General features: G+C 33.1%; 1 protein-coding gene across 3 annotated transcripts in view; it reads left to right on the top strand.

Annotated features, from left to right (window-relative positions):
- DYNC2H1 (dynein cytoplasmic 2 heavy chain 1) overlaps positions 1-20,599 on the top strand; it is a 381,735-nt gene that overhangs the window by 81,961 nt on the left and 279,175 nt on the right. For all 3 annotated transcript variants that reach the window (XM_082409863.1, XM_082409862.1, XM_082409864.1), the window contains exons 41-52: positions 493-648; positions 2,303-2,562; positions 3,239-3,485; positions 4,537-4,688; positions 5,900-6,044; positions 8,021-8,123; positions 8,690-8,857; positions 13,738-13,868; positions 15,121-15,369; positions 15,878-15,986; positions 19,307-19,420; positions 20,422-20,564. In XM_082409863.1, coding sequence (XP_082265989.1) covers positions 493-648; positions 2,303-2,562; positions 3,239-3,485; positions 4,537-4,688; positions 5,900-6,044; positions 8,021-8,123; positions 8,690-8,857; positions 13,738-13,868; positions 15,121-15,369; positions 15,878-15,986; positions 19,307-19,420; positions 20,422-20,564 — 1,977 coding nt within the window. The remainder of the gene's footprint in view (positions 1-492; positions 649-2,302; positions 2,563-3,238; positions 3,486-4,536; positions 4,689-5,899; positions 6,045-8,020; positions 8,124-8,689; positions 8,858-13,737; positions 13,869-15,120; positions 15,370-15,877; positions 15,987-19,306; positions 19,421-20,421; positions 20,565-20,599) is intronic.

Below are 20,599 nucleotides of genomic sequence, written 5' to 3'. Positions count from 1 at the left end.
GGTCCACAGATCAAAATCATCTACACCGCCGGAGTCCAAAAGTTTCATTTTAAAATTCTGTGTAGAGAAAAAGTTCTAAATTGTTTTTAAGCCTGCTTTTACTTTTCTTTCTTGTCCAGAGCCATTAATCTAGCCTTTGCCTCTAGCTTCTTTTCTATCAGCAAGAGGAAATGAGGGACTATTACTTTTAGACGAATGCTCATTGATTTACCTTTTTTAAAAAATATTCTTCAGGTTTAGGAAGTAAACAGACTGTGTATCTATTTGAGGACTCCAGCACTTTCAGCTAGAAATACACAATTGTGTTTTTATGATTACTTTTTATTTTCAACGTTTATATATATAAATTGAAATCTAAACTTTCTATAACTTGAGTAGGGGGATTAATTTAAAGATGATCCTTGAAAAGATAAGTAAACATCAATCTGTGTATGGTTCTAATTTACTGGTTAATATTTACCTTTTGTCTGTAACATGGATTTTAATCAACAGAATGACTATGTGGTAGAAACAAGTTTGGTTGGGACTGTGATGAATGGTTTATCACATCTACATGGATGCAGAGATCATGATCAATTTATTATTAATCTCATAAGGGGGCTGGGTGGAAATCTGAACATGAAGTCACGTCTGGAATTCACCAAAGAGGTAATACACATTTAAAGCCTATGTTTAGTCAACACTTTTTGTTAATTTTCATTGATCCTTGGTATAGAACTTTAAAATTTTGAAATTATGCATTTAATACAATAATAATGCATTTATATACAGATCTTCCTCGAATTATGATGGGGTTACATCCAGATAAACCCATCATAAGTTGAAAATATCCTAAGTCGAAAATGCATTTACTGCACCTAACCTATCAAATATCATAACTTAGTCTAGCCTGTCTTAAAGTGCTCAGAACATGTACATTAGACTACAGTTGGGCAAAATCATCTAACACAAAGCCTATTTTATAATAAAATGTTGAATAGAATGTAATTTCTTGACTGTTATACAGAAAGTGAAAAACAGTATGGTTGTGAGCATATCAGTTGTTTACCCTGGTGATGTTGTGGCTGACTGCCCGAGCTGCAGTTTGCTGCCACTCACTGCCACTGCCCAGCATCACAGGAAGGTATCTTACCACATTATCGCTAGCCTGGGAAAAGATCAAAATTCAAAGTATGGGTTTTACTGAATGCGTTTCACTTTCGCCCCATTGTAAACTTGATAAATCTTTAAGTCGAGCCATTGTAAGTTGGGGACTGTCTGTATAAGTACATAGGTACATATATACTTATTTTTTCCTTTGAACTAGTTTGTGATATTTTATGATGTTATTAAAATTTTATAAAATAATATTTAATAGGCTAAAGTTTGGACTATACCTTTTTTGTTAGATATTTTTGATACTAGGCTATGTAAATAAATATAATTATTTTATTCATTTTTAATCTTAAAATAACATATTTTTAATCATTTTTTTTAACCAGAAGAGTTTTAGCAGTTAGGAATGCTTGGATGGAGTAATCATTATAAATCTTTTCTTTATTAAATGCAAAGGTATATTTCAGCCACGTTATTTATAAAACTAAATTCTACATATTAAGGAATTTCTTCCTGTTGGCCTCTGTTGAAATAATTGAACACATATTCCTTTGGGTTGGCTCCAACATTATGTTTCTGCATTTTTATCACTTTGTTTCACTGATATCACCATTTATTGCTTTCTCTGTTCTGTTTTTCTTTCCATGGCTGTTCTGTTGCCTCTGTTACCAGATGCTTCTCACTGCTACCACTCAATGTCATATTATATGCTGCTTTTAAGCAGACATTTTATTGCCAAAGTTTAGAATAAAGCTGTTGAATAGTGGCATTAGGGGCTAACTCTCTGCTGTGTATCTGTGCAGATAACAGTTTTTCGTGTAAGAAAGAAGAACAAGTTGAGAGCAGGGGTGGTGACAGTGGAATGTGCAGTACCAAAATGTACTGGAAATGAAGGGTCTAGGAGTGCTACGTTGTACAGTTTGTAATTTAGTGTTCATAAGAATTCAGTTAAAAGTTGAATATATTTATACAACATATGTGTGAACTAGATGACTTTTATTTGCTTAAATGATCATTCAGAGACTAATATTTCAGATAAAATGTTACTATAATTATTAAGGATATTAGGTAAGTTTAGTGCATGTGAACTTTTTTTTTTTAAAGTAAGATGATTCTCTTTGGAGCATTTACTTTAAAGAATTAAAATTTCACATACTCTGTTTGGAGCACTGTATATGAAAATCTATCACAACTTTTTCCTCTTAAGGTTTTTAATTGGGCACGAGAATCTCCTCCAGACCCTCACAAACCAATGGACACCTACTATGACTCGAGTAGAGGACGATTAGCATCTTATGTGCTGAAGAAGCCAGAAAACTTGACTGCTGATGATTTCAGTAATAGCCAAACTCTTCCAGTCATTCAGACTCCTGACATGCAACGAGGTCTAGATTATTTCAAACCTTGGTTAAGTTCTGACACTAAACAGCCATTTATTCTTGTTGGACCAGAAGGATGTGGCAAAGGGTAAGAGTAGAAAAATGTTAATCGAGGTGCATATTGTGGATTTATGCTTCTCTCCTGTTTTAAAATGATTTAACAGCTTTTGTTACCGTTTTTTTGGTTAAAGTAGCATTTACATTTTCATGAAGGACTCTTTATTGTCACTACTTGTAAAAATAATATGACTATAGAGAAAAATATGTCCTTTTTTCTGCCAAGTTGTGTGTTTTCCAATGGAATTAGAAGAAGATACTCTTAAAAAGAATCTGTGCGTAAAATCATAAAAAATGAATACCTGGTGTACTCGCAAACTACTGTATGCTGTAGTTATAAAAAATGAATCTTGAAGTTAGCTATTTAAAAATAGCTTTTAATTCAGTGGAATTCAACCTATTTCTAGTGCCTCCTGAGTGTAGTTTTTTGAGAATAAAGGAAATATAGATTATTATTTTCACATTTCTAGTAATAATTAAACAATTCTGTAAAGTCATAGTAATTTTTTAAAACTTTTTTTCCAGTCTAAAAATTAGAAAGCTTACCTTCATAGCTATGGATAGTCATGGAAACCATATCTATTTTTACCACTTTTCCCTTAAACATCATACATAATTTAGAAACGGAAATATTTAAAAATAGAAATTTTGTATTGAATATAAAAAGTATTTTATTGTCAAAGTCAAATGTTTTATATCGTTCTTAGGATGCTGCTCAGGTATGCCTTTTCCCAACTCCGGTCCACTCAAATTGCTACAATTCACTGTAGTGCACAAACTACTTCTCGGCATCTCCTGCAGAAACTGAGCCAGACTTGCATGGTAATCAGTACTAATACTGGTCGAGTGTATAGACCAAAAGACTGTGAGAGACTTGTTCTGTACTTAAAAGATATCAACCTACCCAAGCTTGATAAATGGGGGACCAGTACTTTGGTAGCTTTCCTGCAGCAGGTGGGTCTTATCACTTGAAGTGTTTTGATATAATTGGAAACAATTTAATTTCATTAACTTTTCTTATAGATAGAAAATCTGCTTTCCTCTTTAGGGCTAGTTTTATCTAGCATGTGTCATGGAAATTAAACTCTTGAAGCATCCCACACTTGTTCCAGGGCTACTTTCTTTGATCTTCCTCCATCTAAAAATTAGTATTACATCGAGATGATATATGACAGAAAGAGTAAAAACAACCTTTACCCTACACCATTTACCTACCCTTTATTCCTAAAAAAAGGAGGAAAGCAGAAGCTGGGGATGGTGCTGGAGCTGGGGAAGTTTCTGCTTCATTCTTTTAGGTATGCATTCTTCTGAGAGCAGTTGGACTTCCTCAGTCATGCTTCAGTCACTGTGGAAGATTTTTTTTCTTTTTGTGATTTACATCAAATTAGAAACTCTAAATTCTAAATTAGAGCTTAATATACTCATATTGGTTCACATTTTGCTTTTCTATATAACTGCAGAATATAATAAAATATTTATAGAAAAAAATATTCTTATATTTTTCCTGATTTCTTTCACTTTTTTTTTGATAATTGCTGGTGGATTTATACTATCACCTGGATTTTAATATTTATTTGAAAAGCATTTTAAAAATGAGGATAATTCAGCTAACATTAACTGAACACAGAGTCTTTTTAAAATTAAAAAAAAATTTTTATTGGAGTATAGTTGATTTACAATGTTGGGTTAGGTTCTGCTGTACAGCAAAGTGACAGTTATACCTATACATATATCCACTCTTTTTTAGATTCTTTTCCGATATAGGTCATTACAGAGTATTGAGTAGAGTTCCCTGTGCTATACAGTAGGTCCTTATTAGTTATCTATTTTATACATAGTAGTGTGTATATGTTGATCCCAATCTCCCAATTTATCCCCCCCATTTCCCAGTAACCATTATCTTCTGATGATGATTGAATTTGGAAACAATTGAATTTTATGCAAAATATATCATGATTAGAAAATCTTAAGCATAAAACACTTAAATATATTTATTGTCAAATAGGTATTGACATATCAAGGATTTTATGATGAAAATTTGGAATGGGTTGGTTTAGAAAATATTCAAATTGTGGCTTCTGTGTCAGCTGGAGGAAGACTGGGAAGACATAAGCTTACTACCAGATTTACTTCTATTGTTCGTCTTTGCGCTGTAGAGTACGTATCATTGTATTAAAAGTTTTTTTGACTTGGGGAGACATACATTGCATTTTATGAAAGGTATATATTAATGATATTAATTCAAAATGTAGAATATAAAAATAGTCAAATTTAAGCTCTGATGTTATTTTTTTCCTATCCTTCCTAAACTGTAGGCAGTAATTTAGGGTGATGAAGTCTTTAATCAATGCTTGTTATATATTAGAAATAAAACATAACTGCTTTGTATTGTCTCTAAATGTCAATCTCAGGAATCTGAATGGTGGGTTTTAGATTTAAATGTTTTATGGGTTATTTAAAACAAAAATACAATCAAATTTTATGACGATAACTAAAAAGAGAATTTAAATTTTAACAAAGTAAAGTTAGGTCATTTAGTGGCTGATAATATTGATCGTAACATACCCATCCATCTCCATGGTCCATAATTGTTACATGGACTCGAATTTTATGACGCTGCATCCTCTGTTATATTTTGCCTTACAAAATCTTGTTTTTGTGCTTTCATGCTAAACTGCCCCTGTCTATTAACATTTTTCTTTTAGAAATGTTACAGCAACCAGTTAAGCTGTACTGAAATAGATTTTGGTTTGGGAGAAACAGGTTGATTTTATTTGTTGTTTTCTACTTCTGTAGTTCTAAGGTGGATTACTGCTGTTTGTACAGACTATACTTAATTCAAAATGCTTTTTCTTAAGCAGAATTTTCCTTTGGCCCTTTCTAGAAATCAGTGGTCTTTTAAACAATTATGTTTTTAAGTAATTTCATTGGAATCCTCTATTAGAATCCTTAGTATTTGAAAACAGATAATCAGGGATCTGATTTAGTTGAAGTAACAATAGGGACTGTGAGCCTGGCCTTAGCCCTTGAGTAAACCTTGGAGGTATTTAGGCCTTACAATTTGAAAACCACACAGTTTGAAAACCACTGCTATAACTTAACATTAAAATAATAATTTAGGGGACTTCCCTGGTGGTCCAGTGGCTAAGACTTCGCCTTCCAATGCAGGGGGTGCAGGTTCGATCCCTGGTCAGGGAGCTAAGATCCCACATGCCTCGCGGCCAAAAAACCAAAACATAAAACAGAAGCAATATTGTAACAAGTTCAATAAAGACTTCAAAAATGGTCCACATCTAAAAAAATCTTAAAAAAAAAATAGTTTAGAATGTTGATTTATTTCAACTTCTTTCTTATATGCTTTTTTTTAGTTACCCAGAAAGAGAGCAATTACAGACAATTTGTGGAGCATATTTGGAACCAGTTCTACATAAAAATCTGAGGAATCATACTATTTGGGGTTCTTCGTCAAAAATTTATCTCTTAGCAGGATCTATGGTACAAGTGTATGAACAGGTATATATTCACTTACACTGTAGTTTTCATGTCTATTGGTATTACTCCCAAAGGGCTACCTTTAATCCTGATTTGTGTTGATGCTCAGGCTTTCTTTTCCTGTCGTTTATTATACTTTTCTACTGGAGAGTGACTCTGTGAGGATAGATGCTTGTGTGTGCGTTAGTCATTATTGTATCTTCTGGCATAGTTTTTAATAAACACCCAATAAATATTGAATGAATAAATCAGTGGGTAGATGGTCATTCTGCTTTGGTTTCAAATTTAGCTTATTTACAGTGGGGTTCATCTTCTTTCCAAAACTAGATCTTTCTCCTGACTTCTATCAGTTTCTGTCTTTCAGGCTTCAAATCCGAGAGTAGTTCTTGATATTTATTTGTTTCCTTTATCTGTGAGGAAATGTCTAAAATACTCTGATAAAGTGGGGTGATACTTGAAAATAGGCATTAAGGATGCAGAAGATATTTATTGAGTACCTTCTCTTTCTAGTGCCAATCCTAGGGATACAAAGATGACTGAGTCGCTATTCCCTGGAAATGCACAGTCTAATGAGGGACCTGATCATATAAATAAACTATTAATACAGTGTAATAAGTCTATCAATAACAATATGTACCAGTTACAGAGATAGCATGGAAGAGAGAGTGAATAACTTTGTTGTGTGTGGTAGATTTTTTTTTTTTAACATCTTTATTGGAGTATAATTGCTTTACAATGGTGTGTTAGTTTCTGCTTTATAACAAAGTGAATCAGCTATACATATACATATATCCCCATATCTCCTCTCTCTTGCGTCTCCCTCCCACCCTCCCTATTCCACCCCTTTAGGTCATCACAGAGCACCGAGCTGATCTCCCTGTGCTATGTGGCTGCTTCCCACTAGCTCTCTATTTTACATTTGGTAGTATATATAAGTCCATGCCACTCTCTCACTTCGTCTCAGCTTACCCTTCCCCATCCCCATGTCCTCAAGTCCATTCTCTATGTCTGCATCTTTATTCCTGTCTTGCCCCTAAGTTCTTAAGAACCATTTTTTTTTTTTTAGGTTCCATATATATGTGTTAGCATACGGTATTTGTTTTTCTCTTTCTGACTTACTTCACTCTGTATGACAGACTCTAGGTCCATCTACCTCACTACATATAACTCAATTTCGTTTCTTTTTATGTCTGAGTAAAATTCCATTGTATATTTGTGCCACATCTTCTTTATCCATTCATCTGTCGATGGACACTTAGGTTGCTTCCATGTCCTGGCTATTGTAAATTTTAAGAGGAGATGAAATGTGATCTAAGTTTTGAAAAATAAAGAGAAATTCACAAAGTGGCTGGAGGTGAAAGAGGGTCTCCTTGGGTAAAGGGAATAGCATGCGAAAGTTATGGAAGTGTTTGTGGAAGATGCTTTTTATAGTATTGGAGTAGAAGTGGAGAAAGATAAGGCTATGTTTTTCTAAATTAATTCAAATGTTAGGCAGTCAAGGCCAGAATAAGAGCAGTGGCTCCATCCGTAGAGAGGAAGGGAGAGGCTCTTCTCTCGTTGGTTATATGTTGAGTTGTGGCGCTTTGATTTGTTAAATGTTCAATGATTTCTTGAACATAAGATAGCTCTGTGGGTCCCACCATTATAAAATGGGTCTGTCTTGCACCCATGAGCACCTTGGAATTATAGCTACCATTTTATAAAATTTAGGTTAGCTTTCCTTGAATTCCTTTCTTTAGCAGGGCTTTTTAACCTTTTATTTTTTTCCATGGACAACCTTTGGCAGTTTGTTGAAGTTTATGAACAACCTCTCTTAGATAATGTTTTTAAATGCATAAAATATAGAATACAAGATAACTGAGGAAATCAGTAATATTGAAATACAGTTCCAGCCACTGGTAGAAATTGACATTCTATGACTTTAAGGTGACTGAAAAATTTATAGCATGATTATATATTTAAGAGAGTAGACAGATCATTTACTATATTTTTTCCAGGTGCGGGCCAAATTTACAGTTGATGATTATAGCCACTATTTCTTTACTCCTTGCATCCTTACCCAGTGGGTTCTTGGCTTATTCAGATATGATTTAGAAGGAGGTAAGTTTTGCTTTTATGATTTCAAATCACTTATCTTTCTTTAGAATGTCATATTGTGTGTGTGTGTGTGTGTGTGTGTGTGTTTATGCTGTATGCTATATTTGTAATAGGTAAATGAGTATTGTAATTATAGTATTTTAAAAATTAAAATGTTAATATTAAATTTAAATATTAATATTAAATTTAAACATGATATTAAAATTATGATATTTTATTATGCTTCCTCTCCTAAACTATGATTGTCACTATTAAAACTTGATTTGGGAAAAAAATATAATCGTTATTCTTTGTAGCCAAAGCATGTTTAATATGCTCTTGGGGATTGATATCTTTATTGAACAACTAGAGATAATAGTGTTTAACGTATCCTTTAAAGAATCAAAAAAGTTTACCAACTCATTAACAAAATGAATTCTAACTCTTTTTCCCTTTATTCTATTTATCTGATGCCAAAATTATGGTATGTAGATTCTCATTCTCTATTTCTTTCTAATATTATGTTGAAACAGACCATTTTTAAATCATTTGAATTTTATTATAATTAAAGAAAATTTTGCCTTTTTTAGGATCCTCAAACCATCCTCTAGATTATGTATTAGAAATTGTAGCATATGAAGCACGGCGCTTATTTCGTGACAAAATTGTTGGTGCAAAGGAACTTCATTTATTTGACAGTATTTTAACATCAGTGTTTCAAGGAGACTGGGGCTCAGATGTACTAGACAATATGGCAGGTAATATAGTTACAGAGTTTATGTAAATATATAAAAGTTATGAGAACTTTCAATTTTTTTTTCTTACTGATAGCATGATTTCATATATCTAAACAAATCAAAACTTTGGATAATTTATATATGTATTACTGAATCACTTTGCTGTAGAGTAGAAATTAACACAGCATTGTAAATCAACTATACTTCAGTAAAATCAATTAAAACAAAAAAACCCAAAACTTTGGATAATTTTAATGTTTTTACCATAAGAGGATGCTCTGTCTTCTTTGCTAGATTTCAATAATTACGTTCCAAACAAAATATGATGACAATAATTGTTTTCTTGGAAAGGGTTGTTCAGACCGTAGTGTTTAACATTTGCAATTCAAAATTGTATTTCCTGAAGGACTTTTACTAATAAAAATAGCCATGTGTGTGTGATACTTAAAGATCATAGTGAAAATCCATATTTGATTATAATGAACTTTCGCTTGAGAAAGTGACTCATTCCTGTCACTACTCATAACGTCATTAGCACAGAAATTCTTGTGTACCCTCTTATCAGCTTCACCCATTATTATGATAAACAAACAAAGCATAGCACCAGTCAAAGGAGCTATGTTGCATTTGCAACTATTACTGCTTAATGACCAATTTGCATTATGAAATGCTGTGGGAGTGATGCATATAAAATGAAAATCAACATGTTGAAAAGGCCTTTGACAGAGGATGACTATAATATGGAACTCTTTCCTAATAAAACTGCTTTCAAGCTACAAAATGAATTTCTATTCTATTAGAGTGTAAAGCAAGCCTTCAAAAATATTTCATATAATACATTATGTTGTATCTTTCTAGATTTGGTATTGGTTCCAGGGTCGTAATGACATAAGCCAAGGGGAGTCTTGAAGGTGAAAAGGATGTTAAGATTGATAGAAGGAATTTTCTAGGTGCTGCTTGAGCCTTAGAATCAGGAAATAAGTTCAAAAGAACCTAAGACAGGATGAAATGCTGAGAGAAGCCTGTTAATAGTTCAAAGTCGGCTTGATTTTGAGTGAGGTTTTATGTCATTGTGGCGTGTAGTTTTCATGTCTAGCATGGAGAGGCTCTTGTTCTCAAATGCTGCCATGTTTCTCAGTCTAAAAATTGAGTTAATAGTGTCTCGTCTTGCAAAGAAAGTGACATATCCTTTGGGCATTAGATAGTATCAGTGTCTTATCTGAATTCTCTAGAATTTGGTATCTTTTAGAGTCTCCTGTGTAGGACTCAATAAATAATATTTTTTTCTCAGTATTTTACTTTTTAATGAAGGGTTGTATTTTTTAAAAAATACAGGCTTGATATATGTTAGATCCAGGCAAATATGATTTTCACATAGTAGAATATCTATTAAGAAAAATTATTAAGAAAAATTTTGGATGCTTAAAAATTTTAAGTATCCAAAATTAATTTTTTAATTTTGGATACTGAAAAATAAACTAGATACATTCTTGTGCTCAAGAAACTTGTTATCTAATGGCAGATACAGATGTGAAAGTCCTTGCTTACAATGATAACTATTGCTAATATGTTTAGGTGCCACAAAGATTTATGCAAATAGATGGTTAAACTGGTAAATACAATAGAGCATGAAGTGTTTTACAATTAATATAACTTTTCTGAATATATTTGGGATAAATGCTAGATTTTAGGAGTGTAGAAGAGTAGAGACTAATTCCTTTTTGAGGAAGTTACTTTGAAATTTTTTAAAATAAATTTTTTATTTTGAGATAATTGTAGATTCACGTACAGTTGTAAGAACCAACAGAGAGAGCGCATGTACTTTTTACTTTTTTTCCTTCAACGGTAACATCTGGCAAAAATAGTATAATATCACAATCAGGATATTGACATTGATACAGTTAAAATAGATCAACTCCTCTTCCATCCCCTGGAAACCACCCGTCTTTTCTGTGTTCAATTTTGTCATTTCAACAATCTTATTTTCAATCAGAATAACTCTCTGGAGATATATGTAGGTTCTTGAGTGTTTCAGTAGTTTATTCCTTTTTATTGCTGAGTAGGTATTATATTTAGACATGCTACCATTTCTCTCACCATTTACTTGTGGAAGGGCATCTGAGTTGTTTTCAGTTTTTGGCTATTAGGAGGAAAGCTGCTATAGTCATTTATGTACAGGTTTTTGTGTGGAGATTTTTGTTTCTCTGAGATAAATGCTCAGGAATGCAGTTGCAGGGTTGAATGGTACTTGTATGCTTAGTTTAAAAAAAAAAAAACCTGCCACACTGTTTTCTAGAGTAGCTGTATTTCATTTTACATTTCCATCAGCAATATATGAGTGATCCAAGTGCTCCACATCCTTGCCAGCACTGGGTGTTCTCAGTATTTTTTTATTTTAGCCATTCTGATAAGTGTGTATTGATATGTCATATTGGTTTTATTTTGCATCTTGCTGACAGCTAATGAAGTTGAACATCTTTTCATATGATTAATTGTCTTCTGTATGTCCTCTTCAGTGAAATGTCTCTTTGTGTCTTTTGCCCATTTTCTAATTGGATTTTTTTTTTAATATTGAGTTTTTAGAGTTCTTTATGTATTTTAGATGCTATTCTTTTGTCACATATGTGGTTAGCAAATATATTCTCCCACTCTGTAGCTTGTCTTTTCATCTTCTTAATAGTCTTTCACAGATAAAAAAGGTTTTAATTTTATGAAGCTCAATTTATTAATTTTTCTTTTTAAGGCTTTTTTGGTGTCAAGTTTAAGAACTCTGTCTAGTCCTAGATTTTGAAGATTTTCTCCACTTTTTTTTCCTAAATATTTTATAGTTTTATGTTTTAAGTCAGTGGTCCATTTTGAGTGAATTTCTGTGTAAAGAGTGAGACTTAGGTCATGGTTCATTTCTTTGCCTAAGGTTGTCCACTTGTTCCAGCACCACTTGTTGAATAGGCTACCCTTCTGCCTTGAACTGCTTTTGCACATTAGTCAAAAATTAGTTGTGTGAGTCTGTTTCTGGGTTCCTGATTCTGTTCCATTGATGTATATGTCCCTCTGCCAATACCACACTGTCTTGATTGCTGTAGCTGTATAATAAGTCTTAAAATTCAATTGACTGATTCCTTCTTCTTTAAAATTGTTTTAGCTATTTCAGTTCCTTTGCCTTTCCATATAAATTTTAGAATAATCTTGTGTATATAAACAATGTTGCTGAGATTGTGGTAGGATTTCTATTAGTTCTGTATATTGGTTTGGGAAGAATTGACCTCTTATGTTGATTTTTCCGATCCATGAACATAATATATTTGTCCACTTATTTAGATACTCTTTGCTTTCTTTCATCAGTGTTGTATAGTTTTCAGCATAAGTCCTATAAGGTATTTTGTTAAATTAACACCTAAGACTTTAATTTTTTTGAGCGATTACAGGAAATCAAACTGTATATTAAAGGATACAATTAAGTGAAGAAGAGGGGAAGGACATTCCAGACAAAGGAAAAAGCATATGCAAAGAATCAAAGGCTTGAGAAAGCTGGGGTATATATTGGAGTACAGAGGGAGATAAGAGACTCAAGCAGTCAGTGGAGCCAAATTGAAGCCAAATTGCAAAGGACCTTGATTAGGAAAAGTTTTTTTTTTTTTTTTAAGGCAGTGGGAAGCTATATGTGATATTGTAGTGCAGTGGTACTATCAGATTTTGTTTTCGTGTTTGTTACTCTAGTAGCAGTGAGGATATATTTGATGGGGTAAAGGCTTGTAGCAGGGATATGAGGTAGGAGGATGCTGCAGTAGTCCAGCTGAGAAATGATGAGACATGAAGATAATGAGTTCAGTTTTATGCATGTGTTTGAATGTTTGCAAGCTTTTTGAGTGTCTTTTGGGAATCTACATAAAGTTTATCAGTTCTGTGAGGGTAGAAATTATGTTTGTCTTATTCACTACTTATCTCTAACAGGAAGTACAATGTTTAAATACAAGTCTGTGATAGATAAGTGTTTAATGAATGAATGCATGAGTTATATGTCATTAAGCAATTGGGAATATGGGACTAGACTAGAGCTGGGAGACTTGCCTAGAGATACGTAGTGAATCGGTTTTTGGTGTATATTTAGATAGTTGATAATCTAATCCACAGAATAAGATTAAATAATTCCAGGGGAGTATTTAGAATTAAAGCATAACAGGCTGAATTTGGATCCCAGTCAAAATAAGAATATAAGGGATAAGTAGAAAACTGAAAAGGAGTAGTGGTTGTGGCTTGATGAGCACGGTAATATAGATTCAAAGCTCCATTAAGGAGATGCACACAAGTCATATTGGGATAATGACTACAAAGAAGGTTTGGATTTCGCAATTAGGGTAGCACTGTTGTTCCCAAGTAAGAGTTTAATATAGTGGTTTTGGCAAGTAGAAGATAATGTGAGAAATATGATGGAGAAGGAAAGAAGAACATGAGGTAGCTTGGGGTCTAGGGAAGGTAGGGCTGTTGCTGAGCACAGCATATGACAAGGAGGATACTGATGGAACAGTCTTCCTGAGGAATTAGGAGACGAAAGCTTCAATAGAATGGTGAACAGATTTTCCTTGTATGGTAACAGGAACACTGCTATAGATAAATTTAAGGGAAGTTTGTGGGATTTTTATTTTCTAATTAAAATTTGGTTAATTTTTCTTTTATTTTAGAAGTTAGGGCTCTTGATGATGTTAGTAAATCTGTGTTCTTTTTCAAGAATAATTTTGAGATTGTTTTATTTATTTGCCAATTCAAAGTAATTAATCTTTGCCTTTCTGGGGATGTTCTTATTTGGACTAATTAAGTTAAAAACGGTTTAGTGTGAAATGTATCTACTGATGCTCCCATTATGATTAACACACATAAAACAAAAATATCTTTCATTTCTACAGATAATTTCTATGTTACATGGGGAGCTCGACGTAATTCAGGAATAAGGTCAGCCCCAGGACAACCTTTGCCTCCACACGGAAAACCACTTGGAAAACTAAATTCTGCAGATCTTAAGGATGTTATTAAAAAGGTATAATATGAATCATGAATTTGAATTGGGATTTGGTTATGATTAAAGCCATTTTCAAAATACTTATTGTAAGTTTCTTGAGGGCATGAAGTGAAAGATCTTAGAATAGGCAAAACCGGTTCGTATCTTTTGGAATTTAGCCCAATGTGGCAGATCTAAGTAGGTGCACATGTACTTACACAGATTAGTGTAAAATTGCTAGAATACATGCTGGAAAAAGGTATCTGAGGTTGGAACTATTAAAAAGGCTTAATATTAATTGGGAAATATAACTGCTAATATTATATTAACAGTTAATATAATATTAACTGCTCATTCTAGAGCAGTGGTCTCAAACTTTAGTGAGCATTAGAATCACTTTGAGAACCAGAAAATATTGATGGCTGGATCCCATCCGGAGAAGTCTGAATTCAATTGGTACTAATCTGAATCTGAAAAAAATCAGAAGAAAATCCCAATTTCTGAGAGGCTTCCAAATGATGTTGATGCTGCTGGTTCACTGAAACTTTTAGCAGCACTGTCCTATGGAGTTTTGTTTGTTTGTTTGTTTTGTTTTAGAGATTAATTATAATAAGAAAAAACAGTATTATATATGATTGCTTTAAAAAATTAATATTTATAATGGAAGTTAGTATGGATTTTATATCAAGAAAAGTCTTTCATGGTCTAGTAAATTTATTTGTTTGCCTGGAATGCATATTGCAAAGTTTGGGAATGTGCGAAAGTTGTTAAGTATGTGAAAGCTGTCCTTTCTCTCGTTCTTCACTCTATCATATAGCTCCTGGCAGGGCATACTACCTCTCTGTGGGCTTTTGATTCATTGCTGAGCTGTGTGTAAGAACAAGAGTTCACAAAATATCTTTAGGCAGTACGTTTTGAGAGTTTGGGGATTGTTTTATAGGCTGTGCACACTGATTTGGTGTGTAACAAGTGGTAAAAATTTGAGAGCTTTTGAAGTCTTTATAATTAACCTGATATCTTACACTGCTTTTTACTAGTTATATTAATGGTGTTCAAAAGTAACTGACTGTTGTGGACCTGTGAACTTGTTTGACATCATGTAAATTTTTCCTTAGAAAATGCCATAAAGCTGGATTACTGGATAGATAAAAGAGTGTGAGACAACATGTATTTACTTAACCCCTTTTCTTGAGGGCACCAAAAATATAATCTCTTAATCTAGATAACTAACATTTTATTATGTAATTTGGACTTATATTAATTATATAATATGCTTTGTGATCTTTTGAAGGGTCTTATTCATTATGGACGAGATAACCAGAATTTAGATATTTTACTTTTCCAAGAAGTCCTGGAATATATGTCTAGGATAGACAGAGTGCTGAGTTTTCCTGGAGGTTCACTTCTGTTAGCAGGATGCAGTGGTGTAGGTCGTCGGACCATCACTTCTTTAGTCAGTCATATGCATGGAGCAGTGCTGTTTTCACCAAAGATTTCCAGGGGATATGAACTGAAGCAGTTCAAAAATGACCTCAAACATGTGAGTGACTCACTGTCTTTTGTTTTATTTGGTTTTAAATCACAGTTAGTTATTCTAAAAGCCTTTAAAGACCTTTAAATCTCTGATATGCAACATAGTCTTTATTTTAATTTTGATGATTGTTTTCTCCATGATTGTTACAAAATTATGTTTTTAGCTCTCAGCACCCCAGATTATGGGATGTTATGTGGATAGGTAAGATAAGCAAAAAGATGGCATTTAGGACATATGTAGGTATATTTAAAAATTATCCTCTAGCTTTTAATGTCCTAGATGTAAAATGATTAAATTTCCTCCCAGTAGTATTTGTTTATGAACTGGATTTACTTTCCAAACTATATGGCTAAATTTTGATTATTCAGTGGATTTACTTTCCAGACTATATGGCTAAATTTTGATTACTCAAATATCAATCAAGAAAAACAACTTAGTTTACATACAGAATGAAAGTTTTTACCTGTGCCAAAAATATTTAATGGGTACCAAAATGTATTTTCTTATTGTGCAGGTGCTACATCTTGCAGGTATTGAAGCACAACAAGTAGTTTTACTTCTTGAGGATTATCAGTTTGTACATCCTACATTTTTGGAGATGATCAATAGCCTTTTGTCTTCAGGCAAGTAAATGGGTTCTATTTAAAGAAAATAAAAGTAATAATGTAAAAATTATTCAGGTAAAGTGATCTTATATAAAATTATGTTTCAGAGAACACTTGGCATAGCTTTTACTAAAGTGACATGGGATTAAACATTAAACATGCTCAGAGCAGGAGAATTGAGAAACCCTGTTTTTATAAAACCAAGAGATTATGGAATTATATAAAAATGATGATTAAATATTGAATATTGATGAATATACTGAAAAATTGGCCTTCTTACACACTTTTGGTGAGACTGTTATAACCTTTTAGGAAAGTTATCAACCAGTACTTATTTAAAAAATGTGTTATACTGGGCTTCCCTGGTGGCGCAGTGGTTAAGAATCCGCCTGCTAATTCAGGGGACATGGGTTCAAGCCCTGGTCTAGGAAGATCCCACATGCCGTGGAGCAACTAAGCCCGTGTGTCCCAACTACTGAGCCTGCGCTCTAGAGCCCGTGAACCACAACTACTGAAGCCTGCGCGCCTAGAGCCTGTGTTCGCAACAAGAGAAGCCACCGCAGAATAGCCCCTGCTTGCCACAATTAAAGGAAGACTGTGCGCAGCAACGAAGACCCAATGCAGCTAAAAATAAATAAATAAAGTAATTAATTAATTTAAAAAATGTTATACCCTTTGATGTAGAAATTATATTACGTGTAGAAATTTAACCTATAGAAATAAAAGAACTAGTATGTAAGGAAATATTTAGTATAATTTGTAATAAAAATTTGATAGAAACTCACTGTCCATCATTAATGGAATAATTGAATAATTATAATATGGGCTTAAATGTGGTTATGTAATAGCGGATATATTTCAGATATATGAGGTCTCATACTTCTCAAATTGTGTTATACTCTTTTTTTTTTTTTTAACATCTTTATTGGAGTGTAATTGCTTTACAATGATGTGTTAGTTACTGCTTTATAACAAAGTGAGTCAATTATTCATATACATATGTTCCCATATCTCTTCCCTCTTGCATTTCCCTCCCTCCCACCCTCCCTATCCCAGCCCTCTAGGTGGTCACAAAGCACCGAGCTGATCTCCCTGTGCTATGCGGTTGCTTCCCACTAGCTATCTATTTTACATTTGGTAGTGTATATATGTCCATGCCACTCTCTCACTTTGTCACAGCTTACCCTTCCCCCTCCCCATATCCTCAAGTCCATTCTCTAGTAGGTCTGTGTCTTTATTCCCGTCTTGCCACTAGTTTCTTCATGACTTTTTTTTGTGTGTGTGTGTGTTACACTCTTGTCTCTGGAGCCACCTGACCTTTTTGGTGATTTCCTGAGGAGAATACCTGCAATTTCCTGCAATTCTTCCTTTTCTGAAGAATTTATGAAGTCTATTATAATCTCCTTATAATGCATAACCACTGTTAGTAGAATGGGCATGAGGTAGCTTCATTTTAAACTTGGACTAAGAGTATTTTGGTACTTAAGTACGGAATAAACCTTGTTAAAAGCTAGTTTCAACTATATGAACTGTTCCATTCTAGGGACTCGAGGACAAAATTTGCATGATGCTCATGCTCCACTCAGGTTTTAATAAATACTTGTTTTGTATCCTGCTAGATAGACTCTGGGATAAAATAGTCTTTTTTTTTCAGAATTTAACAGCTTTGGTTGAAGGGAACATTTTATTATAAGTGAGGTATCTACACTTTAGTGCCCAAATGAGAAAGACTCTAGTTAGACAAGTGGTAGGTCAGTTTCTGTCAAAGTGAAGGGAAATGGTATAGTGAAAGTGGTATGTCTTGAGCAAGCTTGAAGTGTTTGCGGCCCTTTTTATAAATAATCTCTTCTGATTTTTAAGGTGCACATTCCTGCATATTGCTTAAATTGTTACTAGATGGAGACCTTGTTCATTTTGGCTGAGATAAACTTGTAGGACAGATATATACAGGGTTTTTGTTTTGGTTTTAATTTATGAAAGCAAACATCCAGATAAGCATTAACCCAGTAATTATTTTTATTGTAAGATAAATTGATCTTTTTATCAAGATATAATAGCAAAAATCATAAATAAAGTTAAATTTTGGTAAAGTTAAATTTTGACAACGTTTCTGGCAAAAGAAAGTATTTGAAAAATACTTTCAGAGAAAGTACTCAATAGGCCTTTTTGTCTCTTTTTTATATTTCAAATTCTTATTCCCTATAGAGTATGTAAATAGAGCTAGCTTTCTTTACCAAATTTAAGAAATCAAGGGTATCTTGGTATGGCTGAAATTTAGAGGAGGACATAGAGCACATTTATGTGTGTATACATTTGAATATGTACATGCTTGGTGGTTGGGGAGCAGTCTGGTACCTCTGAGATGAGCCTAAAGAAAAGTAGGGATTCAGACTATGTTGGGCTGTACATGAATGCAGCAAAAGAATTTTCATTTAATCTTACAGTTTCTTGTGAACTACAAATATATTGGTTTAACAAATATTTATTAAATAACTGGATTTATGGTGGTGAACAAGACAAGCTTCAAGCCCTCTATCAAATTCTTATAGTCTTAATCACCTTTGATTTGACTTTCATCATTCTGTTGTATAGTAGCAGGCCATGACTAGTTCTCCTGATTTCTAGTACAAGTTCATTCATTCATTTGATCACTCATTTGTTCATTTATTTAACAAATATTTATGTTTTAGATACTTTGCTAAGAATGCCCTAAGGTTAATATTGATCATGATCAAATATTTGCCCTCTGGGAATTCAGAATCTAATTGGGCAGGAAAGGGAGGTAATTCATTCATTATTAAATGATGTGGTAAATGCTAAACAGTGATGTTTGGATGTTATACACAAGAGAAAAGAATGCTTTACCTAGCATGTGGGTATTCAGGAAAGGCTCATGGGCATAGCAGTTGACAAAGTAGTGTCTTGAGGGATAAACAATAATTTTAGGGGAAGATAAGGGGCAGAGGAAGACTGTGGGTATAATATTCCAGGAAGAGGGAGTACTTCATTAAATTTTTGGAACACAAAGAAGTTCATTGAGGCTAGAATACAAGGTCTTGTGGGGTTGGGGTAGAGAAGGACTTGGAAAAGCAGATAGATGGCTAGATTATGAACTGTCTTTAATGGTTTGCTTAGGAGTTTGTATTTTATCAAATGAAGGCTATAGATGTAGATTTGTGAATAATATAGAGGGTGATAGGGTTTGTTTATTTTTGAAAACAAAGCTTGAATAACATCAGATTATTTGATACAAAAATAGAAGAAGCATTGTGTGTGTAAAATGTGTTTTGAATTAGTGTAATACAGGTAAAACTCAAAAGAAATGTAATGTTCTGTAGGTGAAGTTCCTGGACTCTATACTCTTGAAGAATTAGAGCCCTTGCTGTTGCCTCTTAAAGATCAGGCTTCACAGGATGGTTTTTTTGGACCAGTCTTCAATTACTTCACATATAGTAAGTGCCATAGAATTCATTAATCAATTTAAACTATGTTTCATGTGAAATAAATACCATTTAATTTGCCTCATTTTCTCATTAGCAAATAAGTAGCAAATAAGTAGCATAAAGGCTAACCTATAATAAAAACAAGTTAGCAAAATTTTAGTGAAAGGGAAGGGTGAAAGTATGGTAATGTTCTTTGGAGTATTTACTTTGTTACCTTTGTTTTCACGTGGTGAAATTTGTGCTTTAGTACCTCCTGTCTTAGAGAATTATTGAACTATTTAGATTGTGCCAGACTCTGTAGTGTTTTTTTGAAACTAAAGAAAGTTTGATTATTACAGAAGTAGTTTCATGTGCACTGTAGATATCTAAAATTGATGAACAAAAAATAAGGCAATGATGGCAGCACCCAAACGTGACTATTACATTGATCTTCTTTATTTTTCTAAAAGAACATTTATTATTGATGAAATAGAGAAAGTTGTTAAAGAGCTACCCTCCCTTCTGTCCACTTCAAGTTTACAGGGAAATTCTACTACACCTTTAAGAAACAGATCATCTCAATGCTATTTTAAACTGTTTCAGAACATAGAAAATAAAGGAAAGTGTCCAAACTCCTTTTTACAAAGGGAAAATGATATTGACATTGAAACAAGGAAAAGGTATTTCTCCTAAAAGAAAACCAGAGATCAGTTTTGCTTGTGAATATTGAAACAAAAATCCTTGAAAGAAAAATTACAAAATAGAATCCAGTATCACATTTGAAAAGTAACAGCAATATCATACCTTTCTGGATCTTTTATCCTAGCATACACACACACACACACACACACGTATTTTTTAACCAAAATAAAAATTATACTGTAATACTGTTTCATAGCTTGTTCTTTTTATAAACAGCTCCTACCATCCCATTTCAGAAAATTTTAATTTCATAAAACCAGACCATATATAGGTTTCTTCATTTATTATTATTGTAATATTCCAAGAGTATAATTTTCTTATTTTTTTAGGAATTCAACAAAACTTGCATATTGTCTTGATAATGGATTCTGCAAATTTAAACTTCATAATAAACTGTGAGAGTAATCCTGCTTTGCATAAGAAGTGCCAGGTGTTGTGGATGGAGGGTTGGTCAGATAGCAGTATGAAGAAAGTAAGTTTAATGTTTAAATATGGAAGTAAGAAGTA

The sequence above is a fragment of the Balaenoptera physalus genome (genome assembly GCF_965194825.1).
Source record: "Balaenoptera physalus genome assembly, chromosome: 10".
Taxonomy (NCBI): domain Eukaryota; kingdom Metazoa; phylum Chordata; class Mammalia; order Artiodactyla; family Balaenopteridae; genus Balaenoptera; species Balaenoptera physalus.
This window is presented reverse-complemented; position numbering and strand designations above follow the sequence as displayed.